This window comes from Leptonychotes weddellii, chromosome 1, assembly GCF_054177405.1.
Source record: "Leptonychotes weddellii isolate Sample4059 chromosome 1, ASM5417740v2, whole genome shotgun sequence".
NCBI lineage: Eukaryota > Metazoa > Chordata > Mammalia > Carnivora > Phocidae > Leptonychotes > Leptonychotes weddellii.
This window is the reverse complement of record NC_138369.1, coordinates 57,555,122-57,571,520: the sequence shown is the minus strand read 5'-3', so window position 1 is coordinate 57,571,520 and position 16,399 is coordinate 57,555,122. Positions and strand designations below refer to the sequence as shown.

At 39.2% G+C, this 16,399-nt stretch overlaps 1 protein-coding gene across 2 annotated transcripts in view; it reads left to right on the top strand.

The window, feature by feature from the left end:
* The window catches only part of SCN10A (sodium voltage-gated channel alpha subunit 10), an 81,778-nt gene that overhangs the window by 32,422 nt on the left and 32,957 nt on the right, over nucleotides 1-16,399 (top strand). For both annotated transcript variants that reach the window (XM_031028263.2, XM_006733423.2), the window contains exons 13-14: nucleotides 6,531-6,769; nucleotides 8,975-9,148. In XM_031028263.2, the coding sequence (XP_030884123.1) occupies nucleotides 6,531-6,769; nucleotides 8,975-9,148 (413 nt within the window). The remainder of the gene's footprint in view (nucleotides 1-6,530; nucleotides 6,770-8,974; nucleotides 9,149-16,399) is intronic.

The window sequence follows — 16,399 nt, the reverse complement described above, 5'->3', positions numbered from 1 at the left end:
CAAGCAGAAAGGACAGCAAAATCTCTGAAGCAGAAGAGAGCATAATATTTGAAGAAATGAAAAATCCTGATGTGGCGGGAACACAGAGAGCAAGGAGGAGAGGGGCTCAAAATAAGGCTGGAGAGATGGACTAGGGCCAAACCTACAGAATTTCCTATACCAAATTAAGGATTTTGGACTTCATCCTAAAAGCAGTGAGGTGCCATTAAAGGATTGGAGGCAGGGGAGCTACATTTGCATTTTGTAAAGGTTACTCTGAATACGTGTAGAGAATGGAATTAAGAGGGGAAGAGTGTTGGCAAGGAAACCAGTTGGGAGGAAACTAGCTGAGAGATGGCAATGCCTGGACTTTGGGGTGGTAGCCGTAGGAGTGTTGAGAAATGGGAGGATTAAGAGCTATCTAAGGGACATAAGATTCAGGACTTGGTGGTTCACATGGTTCTGGCATAAGCAACTGAAGGGATACTGGTGCAACAGCTCATAAAAGGAATACTTAAGGGGGATTCACTGAGGAAAGATGAGAGGAAAGATCATAAATTGAGTCTGGGACATAGCGGGTTTCAGGCACCCTTGAGACATTCAGGTAAGGATTTCCAGTGGGAAGTCAGATTTGCAATAAATGGGTCTAGAACTTAGAAGATGAGGGTGACCTAGAAATACATATTTGAAAGCTGTTTGAATGTAGATGGTAATTTTGGAAAGGTGCAAGTGGATAAAATGTCAAGGGAATTGAGTAAGAAGAGAAGACCTGGGACAGAGTTCTAAAGAAACTATGATGTTTAGTGATTGAGCAGAAGAGACAGAGCCAGCAGAGGAAGCTGAGAAGGAATGTTCAGAAATAGAAGACCCAGAAGAATACTACACAGACCCAGGGGTCTGAATTCCTTCAGGAAGAATAGAAAAGTCAAAAGAGGCAATGCTGTAGAAAAATCAAGTAAAATCAAGCCCAAAAAGAGTCCAGGGGCTTTAGTTGCAGGGATGTCTTTAGTGATCCAAGAAGTGAGGATTGGCAGAGTAGGGGAGGAGTTGAAGAATGGAGGTGTGGTGGGAGGAGAAGGAGATATTGTATATAGACAACTTTTTCAAAAGTTTGCCTGTGAAGGGAAGGAAATAGTAAAACGTCACCAGGGTGTAAGTAGCATTGCTTATTTATTTTCTTGTATGGAGTTTTAAAAAAGTATATTTACATGCTAATGGGGAGGGTCTATGAGAATGGAAAAGACTGAAGATAAAGGAAAGAGAGAGAATATTCAATAGATTCCTGACATGGCAAGAGAGGATGCACAAGTGGAGAGTATTAATAGGAGAAATGGCATCTCTAATTGTAGCAGAAGGAAAGGAAGAAATTTCTTTCTGGATTAGCTTTTTGCAGGAGATTCTTTTAGGGGAAGAGCTGTGATCATGTTCCAAGCTAGCAAGTGCATGATTCTCTTAGACTCTGTATCTCCCCAGACATTCAAGATCAGCAATGTGAAGGCTGTTTACAAGGCTGAGCCTTTTCCTGTCCTGCCTCACAGACAGGCGCTTCCTGCCATAATGGCGCATCTGCAAGATTTCTCATTCAACACTGCTTCCTGTGCTTTTTAGTGCCAAAATAGGTCCAGGGAAGTGCCTGCTTTTGTTTCAACTAGAGATTGTTGATTTTGCCCCCAGGATGTGTCAACTGCTTTAGAAAACTATGCTTTGCCGGTTTACATATCTGTCATCTCAAGTGTCCTTTCAGAGCATTCTCCTGTACTCTGACTGACCTATGCTATATTTGATAACCTTTGCGCAGAACTTATGATTTGAGTTTTACAGATGTTTCCTAGTTTCATCAAAAATAGAGTTTGCATTTCTATTTCTCAGATTTGATGCCTTTAGTGGTTTCTGGAAGCAGAGGGGCAGCACATTCTTTTATTTATTTATTTATTTTAAAGATTTTATTTATTTATTTGAGAGAGAGAGCACATGAGAGGGGGGAGGGTCAGAGGGAGAAGCAGACTCCCTGCCGAGCAGGGAGCCCGATGTGGGACTCGATTCAGGGACTCCAGGATCATGACCTGAGCCGAAGGCAGTCACTTAACCAACTGAGCCACCCAGGCGCCCATCACATTCTTTTATTTATTATTTTCAGTTTTGGAAGAATAATTGACAAAACTGTAAGATATTTAAAGTGTACATTATGATGATTTGATATATGGATACATTGTGGAAGGATTTCCCTATCTAGGTAATGAACACATCTGTCACACCTCACACATTCATCTTTTTTTTTTTTAAGATTCCACATAGAAGTGATACCGTGTAGTATCAGTATTTACCTTGCTCTGTCTGACTTATTTCACTTGGCATAATGCCCTCAAGTTTGAGGGCAAACACCAAGATTTCCTTCTTTCTCATGGTTGAATAATATTCCCGTGTTGGGGGGAGGGGTGTGTATGGGTGGGTGGATGTGTCTCTCATCTTCTTTATCCATTCATCTATTGATGGACACTTAGATTGTTTCCATATCTTGGCTATTGTGAATAAGGCAGCAATAAACATGGGGAGTGCAGATGTTTCTTTGAGATAGTGATTTCATTTCCTTTGGATATACCCAGATGTGGAATTGCTGGATCACATGGTAGTTCTATTTTTAATGTTTTGAGGAATCTCCATACTGTTTTCCACAGTGGCTGCACCAATTTACATCCCCTCCAGCAGTGCACAGGATTACCTTTTCTCCACATCCTTGCCAACACTTATTATCTCTTGTCTTTTTGATGACAGCCATTCTAACAGGTGTAAAGTTATATCTCATTGTGTTTCTAATTGCATTTCCCTGCTGATTCATGATGTGAGCACCTTTTCATGTACCTGTTGGCCATTTGTATATCTTCTTTGGAAAAAATGTTTATTCAGTTCCTTTGCCCATTTAAAAATCAGATTATTTGTTTTTCTGCTACTGATTTGTAGGAGTTATTTATATATTTTAGATATTAACTCCTTATCAGATAAGTGGCAGGCAAATATTTTCTCTCATTCCATAAGTTGCCTTTTCCTTTTGTTGATGGTTTGCTTTGCTGTGCAGAAGCTTTTTAGTTTGATGTCATTCTATGTGTTTACATTTGCTTAGTTGACTTGCTTTTGGTATCAAATCCACAAAATCATTGCCAAGAATTTGCATTTCTATTTCTCAGTCTCCTGGACGCTTTTGTTGATTTCTGGAAGTAGAAAGAGCAGCACATTCTTTGCTCTATTATTTTAAATAAAATCTCTTTATCAAATTTTTATTTAGAACATTTTTGTTTGAATAGGCAATATTTTTTTTAAGGTTTTATTTATTTATTTGACAGAGAGAGACACAGTGAGAGAGGGAACACAAGCAGGGGGAGTGGGAGAGGGAGAAGCAGGCTTCCCATGGAGCAAGGAGCCCGATGCGGGGCTCGATCCCAGGACCCTGGGATCATGACCTGAGCCAAAGGCAGACGCTTAATGACTGAGCCACCCAGGTGCCCCTGTATAGGCAATATGCTATACAGAATTTAAAACATACTAAAGGACATATAAAAAAAGGGAAATATTCCTCTGTCTATCCAACTCTCCTCTCCAGAAACAATGTCCAAACCAGTTGCTTTGTGTTTCCTCCCAAAAATATTCCATTATGTTCAATCAAAAAATATATAGTCTTTCTTCTCCCTTGCAAATGGTAGCATATCATATATGCTATTCTGTGCCATAATTTTTTTCTATGAATATATTTTGAAAACCATTCCACATAAGTACCCTTATATTTTCCACTAACTGTTAGTATTATGTTGTATAGACATACCATAATTTAGTTAGCCATTCCCTTCTTGATGGAAAGTAAATTCTGCGGTCAATACATCATTTTCTACGTGTACTATAGGTTAAATGCCTCAAAGTGAAATTGCTTTGTCATAGGGGGTAAGCATTTTTAGTTTTGAACAACAATGGATGTTCTGCATAAATATATCAACTTTCACCCACCCAAGCAATGGGTGATACTGGCTTTCAATCCACATCCTCCCAAACACAATTATCAAACTGTTTTATCTTTGTTAATCTGTTCCATGAAATAATATCTTCTTATTTTGCATTTACCTCATTTTAAGTATTATTGGAAATCTCTTCAAATATTTATAAACCACTTGAATTTTCCCTTTAGAAACTAATCATTTTCCTATTGGTTTGATCTTTTTCTCATTGATTTTTAAGAGTTCTTACATACTAATGAAATGAGCATTTTGTCTATGACATGAGCCACAATTATTTTTCTCAGTTAATTTTTTACTTTATTTGACAAAATGTTTTGAAGATTTTTAAGGCTTACAAAGATTATAAGTCATTACAGCAGTGTGATAGTAAAAATAAATAGTTTTATCTATGGAAGAGAAATGGACACTTGCTTATGAAAGTATATGGGCATATATGGAAATAACTTATGACCAAAATTAAATTTCAAATCCTTTGGAAAATGAGATATTATGCAATAAACAGTGTGGATGTAAATAACCAGAGGTTGGAAAAAAATAAACTGGATCAATATCTTAATCCTTACTCAAAATAAACTCCAAATGCACTAAAATTTTAAGGGAAAGGTAAAGCTACAAAAGAACTAGAAGAAAATGTGTATAGGTATTTTTTTAAATCTTGCAATGAGAATAGCTTATATGCAAGGCATGAAAGCAAGAAAACATAAAGAACAACGTGGATAAATTTGACTACACACAATTTTTTAATTTACTTATGGGAAAATAAAACAGCAAAATTTGGGAGCATATATTTATTTCTATAAATTCCTTTCTTTTGAAAAAATATATATAGCAAAAAAATTCAAATACTACAGATGCATATACAATGCAAACTATGTCTCTCTCCTACTAAAGATTCTTGCTGCTCCCCAGTATCCTAGTGCACTCTCAGTTTCTCTTGTATCCTTCATGCAATATTCTATGCATTCACACACACACACACACACACACACACCACACACACACATCACATCACATCATATATATATAAAGTTTTTTTTTTCATCTCCATAGATAAATCTGTCTCATCTTTTTTCATAATGGACTTTATCAGTTGTTTCTATTATTATTACTATATTATTCTTATTATAAACAATGGACATCATCTTTCCTTGCCACATGGGCTGGTATATCTGCAGAGTGCATATCTTACAGGGGAATTTATAGATAGACCTAAAGCCATATAGTTGCCCTCTGTTGAGGACCCATCCACATGGAGATTTAGTGGAAGCAGCTAGAGATGAGCCTGGTACTTAAGGAAAAGATCATAAACTCAACATATAATCTGGGGGCAGATAGCATAGCGACAGGTTTTTTAAGATTGAGATTACCTAGAGAGAGAAAAAAAGAAATATCAAGGAAAGAATGCTTGGATCTCCAACATTCAGAGGCAGAAAAAGAAGAGACAGGAACTTAAATTGAGAAGAAGCAGTCACTGATATTGGAGAAAAACCGAGAGGTTGTGATGTCTTGGAAGATAGACAAGGGATTTCAAGGACAGCATTACAAATTCTGTCCAATGTTGTGAGAGGCAGAGTAAGGGGATAACTAGAAATTGATAATTTAAGTGTGGAAGAGGTAAAAGCCTGATTCCAGGGGTCAGGGAGGGAACAGAAGTGAGAAAGTTAAGTGTAGAAAACTCTTACAAGGAATTTTGGTGTTAAGGGGACACTAGATGAAGAATAACAAGGGTTCCAGGGAGATCTTTTGAAGAGATACACTTAAAGCATGTTCATGTGCTGATGGGAATAGTCTAGAGGGCAGAGAAAGGGGATGACACAGGCCTTGAGCAGGTACACAGGTAAGAGTAGAGTGAGCTCATGTGCTGGGCAGGGTACAGAACATGGGAACGGACTTGTAGATTCCTTGGAGACTCAGTGAAAGGATGAAGAGGAAGTTCTTTTGTGAGTGGTTCTATATTCTGAGGGAAATCAAAAGGAGCTGGTCAGCAAAGAGAGAGTAGATAGGGGGAGGTTGGAGGAAAGAGAGGAAATGAGAAATGTTAGTCTGGAAGACTGAAGAAGTGGACTGAAATGGAGAAACAGCAGGATTTCTGGATTGTGACAAACTGGGGTTCATGAATTGCTGATGGGACCATAGTTTTTCCATATAGTTTTCTATACAACCAGGTTTACATGGTTGGGTGTAGGTGCAGAGGAGTCTGCATATTCAGGGGAGAAGAGGAGTGGAGAAGGGCAAGGGAACTGAGCATGTCTGCAAGGGGGTATATAGAGGGGTGGATGTGAAATCTAAGCAAGGTAAACTGAGAACTAAGAACATGACATAGGTGATGGGCAATTAAAAAGTGTAGAGTCCATGCTTTGGGCGACTAAATGAGGACAGAGATTGGACTGCACTTGCTGGACTGAAGGAGCTCAGAAAGTAGGATATGGTCATCAGAGCAGGGTGCTGGGGTGGAGACCACAAGTGATACTAGTATTGACAAGGTCTAGGGCATGGGAGTCTGAGGGGATGCATGGCTGACAGCTGTCATCAACCACATCTGTGATACAGAATTCGAGGAGTCTGAACGGAGGTGCCCACCCTGCTTGACCAGCTTGGCTCAGAAGTATCTGATCTGGGAGTGCTGCCCCACGTGGGTGAAGTTCAAGACGCTTCTCTTTGGGATTGTGACGGACCCTTTTGCAGAGCTCACCATCACCTTGTGCATTGTGGTGAACACACTCTTCATGGCCATGGAGCACCACGGCATGAGCACCACCTTTGAAGCCATGCTCCACATAGGCAACATTGTGAGTGCACTGGCAGCCTTTGCCCAGCTGTCATGGAGGGGAGGCTTTGGGTAAGGTAGCAGCGTGCCTTCATTCATTGGAGTGTTGATACAGCTAGCTGAGAGCAGAGGGGTGGTGTTGGACATGTGGTGGCACTGAGAGCAGGAAGTCAAGTCTGGAGAGCCCGGCTGAGCTGATGCAAATTGCTTTTGGACAAACCAGCACAGGGAAATGGACCTAGAGAGTCCTGACTGAAGGGCAGCTAGCTCCCTCTTTATAGAACTTAGGTCAGGCCCTTGAATTCTCTGGATCTCAGCTGCCTCTATGTTGAAATTAGGATAAATGTCACTTCCCCATTTAAAGACAGCCTACGGACTTGCAGAGTTTCCTCCTAGTTCTATTGCTTTTATGACTGCAAAACACAATGGTGATGGTTTTTCAACGATGTCATTTAAGGGCAGACAGAGTGGGGGTGGGGCGGGGAAGACAATGGGTGGGAGGGAACATGGAAATGTTGCTGTTGTAACAAAAGCACCAGGGAGTCAGAACTTTTCTTTTGTATCTGGTTTGGACAGTATGCTACTTTAAGTTGTCCTCCATTATTTCTTTTTAGTATTATTTGCTTTTAATAAGATAAAACCCATACTGGACTTCACTACATGGTAAACAGAAGCTAACAAGGTCGGGATCCTGCCTCCATGTCCCCTGCAGAGTCCACCCCACTAGAGGTGGACTGTTTGGTCTGCCAGGATCGTCCCTCTCTTCCAACTCCTCATAGGCTATAAACTTAGGTAGAAGGAAGGGTCTCAGGGGAAATGTGACTACTCTTCCCTAGAAACCTCCCGTTCTCCCAGAATCCAGTGATGTGAAGAGGATTCCAGCAGGTCCTGGGACACTATGGAACCAGCATAGCATGCCTTATGTTTTGGCAGCACCTGGGCTGAGAGGCTGCGTTCTATTTAAAGTTGATATGAAGAGGGGAAGTGGAAAGAGAAGGAAGAGCTTATTTCCAAGAAGTCAGCATAGACCACAGAGGGTCTTAAGGAAGAGACCTTAAAGTCCACACTCTCATTTTTAAAGCTGGAGAAGTTGTAACAAGAAAGGAAAAAGGCCTTTACCATTGGGACAGAGCATGGTGCCATGTTTTAAAAAGAAAGCAAGAAAGGCAGGCAGAGTTTGGTGCTTTGTAAGTGTTATCTTTATGACACAACAATGTTATGAAGCTATCACCACCCTCACAACCCCAAAGAGGGCACTGAGACTAAGAGAGATTGAGTATCCTGCCCAAGATGGCACAGCCCGTGACGATGGAGCCAGTTGACCCAGGTCTCAGTAGGACACGGGACCTCAGCGCTACCCTCCCACACCTCACTTGTCTACAAAGGGCACGCTGTGCATGCTCTTTGAATTACACAGTTGCAGTCTGTGGTATTAGGCAGATCACTTAAACTCCCAGCCTTTCCTTCTGTGTAAAGGGGATGCAACCACCTCTGTTTCCCAGGCTGGCGAGAGGCTTTGCTAAGAGCAAAGAGAAAATAGCACCTAACCCTTCTTCCTTACTTGTCTCCCTTCCCTGCTACTTTTCCCATGACCTGAGCCTGGGCTTGACCTCTCTCAGTGTCAGAATCCTGTCCTGTTTAAGACAAACTAAAGACACTCAGAGCTGAAAGAATCTTAGAATTTATTATTATTGTTCTAGTTTAACAGCTATTATTTATTAGTGAGTTGCTGCTATTGGCCAGGACCTTTGCTGAGAATTGCATATGCATTATCTCATTTTATGCCCATTATACAGATGAGGAAATTGACCTGTGTCTGCTTTCACAAGCTCGAACATGGCTAAGTTGGATTTTTATCTGGGTCTGTGTTGCCCTACAATCCAAGGCTTTAAACAACTGAACCAGATTGACTTCTCATTTAGATAATTACATAATAATTATTATTTAATGATCATCCATCTCTACCACCATTCTTATGAAAACACCGAAGCATGGGTTCTAATGCATATCACCTAAGCACTGGTCCAGAGATTTCTCTATGCTGTCACGCTGAGTGTTCCCATCCCCAGTCCTTCAAGAGCCCACAGAGTATATAGAACATGAATAAAAACAAAATGAAATTATTTGTTATTTTATTTTTAAACTAGACATTTCCCTGTTGTCCTATTTGTTATTACCCCCTGACCCCACAGACCCTGCTGAGATGGATCCTTGTTTCCAACCACAGGTCTTTACTGTGTTTTTTACTGCTGAAATGGTCTTCAAAATCATTGCCTTCGACCCCTACTATTACTTCCAGAAGAGATGGAACATCTTTGACAGCATCATTGTCACTGTGAGCCTGATAGAGCTGGGTGCGGCCAAGAAGGGGAGCCTGTCAGTGCTGCGGACATTCCGCTTGGTAATGTTCTGTCTTGGCAACTTGGGGAAACTCCTTCCACATTCAGGGAGCCACACCCCTCAGAACAGATACTGTCCTTTGGGGACCTCACCAACCAGCAAACTCTTCCTCTCCTGTCCCTGTGCAGGAAGCTGGAGACTTGATCCTTTCTACTTACTCAAAGTGGGGGCATGCCTTCTAATTTCTGGGGCTGGGCCCCTTCATCTGCACCCTCCTGTTCTCTTATCAAATAACAATAACAATGATAATCATAGCAGCTACTGTTTCTTGAGCACTGACAATGTGTCAGGCACAGTGCTAACCCCTTGACATAACATGGCATGGCTTGTTAGCGTGGGCTAATGACCATCCTCAGTATTCTCTCAGTGCCAAATAGGGTCCAGTGTCCAGCTTTGGAAAGAGAGGACAGAGTGAAGGAGAGAATGCCCAGCAATCTCATCAGGTCTACTTCTAGGCCAGAAAGTCTGCTTGGGGCCTGTGGGAGCCAGCAAAGCAGCACTGAGCTCCCCGACTTGGTTTACCTGCAGTGGGGTGGCAAACTCAAAGGCCTGCAGGAATCAAGCAGGTGATGACATAAAGCTGGCCAAGCAAGAGATCTTGGCACTGGATATTTGTCCCACGTACACAGGTAGGCAGACCCAACACAGAGCATGACTCCAGAGAGAGGCATTTACATAGGAGTCAGGGTGACTTATGCCAAAGAGGTGGCCCTATCCATCATTGTCATAGTTTGCAACTTTTCATGAGAAACAAGAAATCCAGATTCTAATACTGGCTACTAATCCAGTTTTTAAAAAGGCACTCTAAAAGCCAAAATGAAGCACATCCTGGGACACATTTGTGTCATGGACCACCAGTTAGTGACATCTGTCTGAGATGATGTCTTTCATTGTCCTATGGAGAGAAGGGCATAGTGGGCTTACAGGGCCCTTTACCTGTAACCTGGAAACTTGAGAAGATAGGAATTAAAACACTTTTAGTGTTTTAGAAGGACAGATTTTTAGAAGGACATTTTTAGAAGGACAGATTTCTCTAAATATCTAGAAAACGATGTCAAGAGGCAGGCCACCAGTTGATGGTCCATGTACGACACGCATGCACAAACTTTGAGGGAGCAGGATTCCATACTCCCTATGCCCTGGGAGGGCCTGAAGTTAGTTTCCTACTAAAATATGAACATTTTTAGCACGCTTGGAGAAATACAAGCTTGGTGTTTTCAAGTCTACATGCTTCTTTTGCCAATTCCAAGAAGCCTGTATTCTCAAACAACCACAAATAGGCAGGTTTACTCCATAGCCTAGGCCTACAGAATTCTCCAGGCACCAGCCCCTCTACCCCCACCTTCCTGATCCTGACATGCTGCTCATCTCACCATTCCCTAACTACGGCCACTAACCCCATGCTTTCCTGGGGGCCTTTAGTCCTCCTCCTCCACCATCTCCCCATTTCTCATTACCTGACTAAGATACCATGCTCCATCAGTATTACTATACCCTTAAAAGAAACTCAACCACCTTTTGGCTCTAGCCCTTCACATTTTTGCATTTGGCAAAACCCTAGCAAATACTAAAGCCAAATATTCCCTCTGTCTACCATTCTATCCCAAAGCCCAGCACGTAGTAGGAACTCAATAAACACTTGCTGACTGAAAGAAAGAAGGAAAGAAAGGAGGAAAAAAAGGAAAGAAGGAAGAAATGAAAATTCTGTGTCTTCTTTCTTGCTTTTTGCTCCCTCTCAAAGTACATTGCCTAACTTCCCACTGTTGAAATCCTGGCTCCATGCATCCACTGGTCTGTCCTTGTAGCTATACCACATGTCTTAAGTACTGCAATTACTTTGAGGGTATCTGTATCTGTAAGGCAAGTAACCCATCTTGTTTTACTTCTTAAGAATATCTTGGCCCCTGCACCTCCATTAATTCATTTTAGAATCAACTTGCCAAGTTACATCCCCCACATACACACAAACTGTTGTTCTTTCTATTGGGACTGTAATAATTTATACATCAATTTGGGAAGAAATGCAACCTTTACATTATGTAGTCTTCTGACCTATGAAAACACACACTTTCCATTTTTTTAATCTTTCAATAGTTGTATAATCTCTCCCTAAAGCTTTATAATTTTTTCCATAAGGAATTTTCTCTATCTTTTGTTAGATTTATTCCTAAATATTCCCTAGTTCATTATGCTATTATAAATGAAATCTTTTTTTAAATGTCCTTTTCTGAATGTTTTTTTTTTTTTGGCTAACATTTTGCTGCTTAGTACTTTTGTATCCAGAAATTTCTTATTAATTCTGATTTATCCATATAATCTCTTAAATTTTTTAACACAGTCATATCATATGCAAATAGTGAGTTTTGTTTCTTTTTTTCTAATGCTTATAACATTTGGTTCTTTTAACTACACTATTGTGATGATTAGGATGTCCAGTATACTGTTGAAAGGGAGTGTTAATAGCAGACATTCTTGCTGATGTTTTCCTGATCTCAAAGAGAGTGCTTTCAATATTTCACCGGGTCTAATATTTTTTTTTTAAGGTAAAAAAGAAACCTTATCAGTTTAGGAAGTTCTCTTTTGTTAAGAATATTTATCATGAATGGATGTTTAATTTTATCAGACAATTGTTCTGCATGTATTAAGATAATCAAATGATTTTTGTCCTTTAATGCATTGAAGTGGTGAATTATATTAATTGATTTTCTACTGTTAAATCAACTTTGCCTTCCTCAGATGAACCCAACTTGATTATGATACATTTTTTTATACAATGGAAGATTCAGTGTGCTTATAATTTGCTTAAAATTTTTTCATCTGTATTGATGAGTAATATTTAGCTTGTAATTTTCCTTCCTACGTTGCACTTGCCAGGTGTTTGCATCTGGTATCAAGGTTGTGCTAATTTCCATAAAAAGAGGTGAGAAGTAGTCCTCTTCCTCTACATCCAGTCTTTGGGTAAGATTGGAATTACTTATTCCTTATAGGGTTAGTAGAATTCACCAATAAGGCTATTTGAGGTCAAGATTTTTCATGACTGACTTAATTTTCTTACTGGCTGTGGAACTAGTCAGGTTTTCTGTTTCTCAAATTGGTTTTGGTAAGTTATATTTTTCTAAAAATTTCCCTTATTTAAATTTTCAAGTTTTTTGGCATAAAGTCGTGTATGCTATGCCATTATATTTTAAGGGTCTATATCACCTGCACTTATGTTACCCTTTTCTTTCTTTAAAAATGCTGATTTGTGTTTTCTCTCGTTTGTTCTTTTTTTTTTTTAAAGATTTTATTTATTTATTTGACAGAGAGAGACACAGCAAGAGAGGGAACACAAGCAGGGGGAGAGGGAGAGGGAGAAGCAGGCTTCCCGCTGAGCAGGGAGCCCGATGCGGGACTCGATCCCAGGACCCCGGGACCATGACCTAAGCCGAAGGCAGTCGCTCAACCGACTGAGCCACCCAGGCGCCCCTTCTCTTGTTTGTTCTTATTAGCCTTGCCAAAGGTCCTCAATTTAATTAGTCTTTTCAAAGAACCAACTTTTAGCTCATTGGTCTCCTCTCCTTCATTGATGTTTTCTCTTTGAAGCAATCCTGCATCTTTGCTTAATTATATCCTCCGTCCTACAAATTTTACGCTTTTCTAACTTCTTAAGATGGAATTTTCAACCTATTTTCCTTTCCAATATATTCATTGAAGACTTCTTTTCCTTCTAAGAATTGCTTTAATATGTAGAATTTTCCTTGTTGTTTGGGTCTAAATATTTTCTAATTTCAAATTTGATTTCTTCTTTGACTCAAAGGTTAATTAGAAGCATGGTTTTTAATTTCTGGTTATCTTTATGCCATCGAGTTCTATCTTAATTGTATTATAGTCAGAGAACATACACTGCATGTTTAATGTTTTGAAATTTATTGTAATGTTCTTTTGGCCCAGCATGTTGAAAATGTTCCTTATTCACTTGAAAAGGTGTCTTCTGCAGTTGTACTGTACAATACTCTGCATATATCCATTGGGTAAAGAAAGTTCATTGTGTGGTCCAAATATTCTAAATCCCTGATTATTTTTGTCTGCCTGTTCTAGCAATTACTGAGATGGTAGTGTATAAAAATATCTCCCACTATGATTATGGCATGGTCTGTTTCTCCTTATGGTTCTATCTTGAGGCTGTGTTATTAAACGCATACATATTTTAAGTTGTTATATCTTCCCTGTAAAGTGAAACTTTTATCAGTAAGAATTGACCTTCTTTCTCCCTAAAACTGCTTTTTGCCTTAAAAAAAATCTCATCTGCCTCCTATTAATTAAATAACCCTGTTTTCTTTTGATATAGAATTTGCATGATGTATCTTTACCCATCCTTTTTCTTGCGACCTTTGTATACCTTTAGGATTTTTGTATGAGTCTTGTAAATAGCATACAGTCAGATTTTGGATTCTTATTTACTTCTGACAATCCAATCTTTGTCTTTTAACCAAAACATTTAGCCCACTTACTTTATTGTGAATACTGATATGTTTGGATTTGTGTCTATCATATTTTGGGGGTTCTATTTGCTTCATCTGTCCTAGTATTTTTGTACTCTCTTCTTCAATTATTTTTTTAAGATTTTATTTATTTATTTATTTATTTAGAGAGAGAGCATGAGCAGTGGTGGTGGGGGAGACGGAGAGGGAGAAGCAGGCTCCCTGCTGGGCTTGGTCCCAAGACCCTGGAATCATGAAATGAGCTGAAGGCAGATGCTTAACCAACTGAGTTACCCAGGCTCCCCCTCTCTTCCTCAATTCCTGGTTTATTTTGGACTGTTTATTTTTCCTGTTCCATTTTTCTCCTTTATTGGTTTGCAAACCTCTCTGTTTTTATTCTTTGAGTGGTTACCTTAGGAATTATTTAATTAAAGTTAAAAGTTAGCTAAGACCTTTACTTTCCAAGACCACTTTTCACTCCAGTTATCCCTTCCCAACTTACTACTGTGCTAAGCATTTTAATTTTATCTTGCTTTTAAAAAGCTATATGATCTAATCAATCATAAATAATTCCCAACTTACTATTATGTTAAGTATTTTAATTTTATCTTGTTTTAAAAAAGCTATGTGACTTAATCGATGATAAATAATTCTAACTGTTGTACAAATAATCCCCAAAACTCCATAGCTTAACCCAATCAAGGTTTATTTCTCACTCATGCCATCTTCTGGTGCAAGCCAGTCAGCTCCAGGTGGGACTCTTTCAAGTAGTGACATTGCCACATCCAAGGAAGGTCTGTATAATCTTCAAAGCTTGCCTCCTGCTTGTGGAAACATGGCCAAGGCTTGTCTTCAGCTTTAAACAGTCAAAGGCTTTTTCAATCAGGGCTCATGGTTTCTTTTGCAATGCAATTCCTTCAAAACTTAGGTGGCTTCAGACCTTTCTGTGGTCTGTGACAAAGTTCTCAATTCCTCTTTTTTTTCTTTGCTTTCTTATCCCCATGCCTTTCTCTTTAAACTGGTGGCTCTCAAATGGTGGTTAGGGCATTTAGAGAATCTTTGCTAAGATTTGCTTCATTTCAATTGAAAAATTTAACTGGTCTTCAATACTTAAAGACTTAATCCTATTGCTTAACTGATTGGGATCTAAAACAGTATACTTTCCTAAAACTTCAAGGCTCTAAATTTCTGGATTCTATTTCCTTTTATTTCTTATTAATCAGCCAAATATTCTCTAAGCTCATCTCTTTCTTGTAACAGCTTGACAGATGTAACCATCTACATCTGACCCACAATACTAAGGTTCTGTTTTATAAACCCTTCCCCTAGGGCTACTGGCCCATGAGGCTCATGATCAGCCCCAGAATTATCACAGGCAATAGTTCTGCCATTGCAACACAGATCAGCACTTTCTGAGCCTTCTTATATCAGTTTTCTTGTTGTCCACAACATGACCACTAAGCCAGTGCCACACATTTGATGTCTTGGAATGGCGACAGCTCTTTTCAATGTACCAGTTTCTACATTACTCAAGATAAGTACAACTAGTTACTGTGACAATCTCTACATCTGTGAGTTGAAATAATAGAGGTTTCTGTTTCACAACATATTCAGTGCTGGTTGGGAAGTTCTCCTGGAGTGTCTGCTCCATGGAGTGACTCAGGGATTCAGGATGATATGATGTCACCATCTTCAATGGGTGACCTCTACAGTGGCCATGGGAGGGGATGAGAAAGTGCATTGGTGTTTTATGGCTATGCCTGAAAGTAGCATACACTACTTCTGTCTCCATCTGCACTCCATTAGCCAGAATCCAATAACATGACCTCAACTATTTGCAATTAAAGGTGGAAAACAGTCTTCCTTTGTGTCTGAGAGGAGCAGAAGAGAATGGTGACCATATAGTCAGTCTCTGCCATGCCCCATGAGACTTAATTGTTGTATCCACTCAATGCTTATTTAGATTCACCCTCATGCTTAGCACATCCTTGCTTTTTTTACATTCTTGCATGTGATACTTTCCCTCTGCCTGAAGTAGATTTTTTACAATTTCTTTAAGTGGGTGTCTTCTGGCAGGAACCTCTCTCAGTTTCATTTATCTGAAATTTGCCATTTAGTTTGCCTTTGTCTTTAAGAACAATTTCTAATGAATGTAAAGGAAGTTGATAGATGATAGTTATTTTATCTCAGTTCATTGAAGATATTATTTATTCCACAGTGTTCTAGCCTCTGTTGTTGCTGATGAGCAATCAGCTTTCAATTTAACTGTTGTTCCTTTCTCTCTGGATGCTTTTAAAATCTTCTCTTTGTCTTTGCTGTTCTGTAATCTCATTAGCATGTGTCTAGGTATGGGTTTATTTACTTTTTCATTTATAATGTTTAAAATTCTTTGATTTCTTGAATCTACAGATTTGTGATTTTCTTCAGTTCCAGAAAGTCCCTAGACATTCTATGGGCAAATCTAGCCTCCACACCACTCTTTTTCTTCTCTTGGAATTTATTAGATGTGTATTAAACTCTCCCACTCTATTCTCTGTGTTCTTATGCCTTTTTGATATTTTCCATCTATGTCTTTCTGGCTACCTCCTGGATAATTTCTTCTGATATATCTTCAATTCATTAATTCTTTCCTAAACTGTATCACATCTCATGTGAAACTCCTCCATAGAGTTTTTTAATGTTGTGTTATATTTTTCATTTCTAGAAATTCTATTTAGTTATTTTTCGAAACTTATTATTATTTATAGTTTCTTGTTCTCTTCACATATCTTCCAGTTTGTGTTTTATTTCTT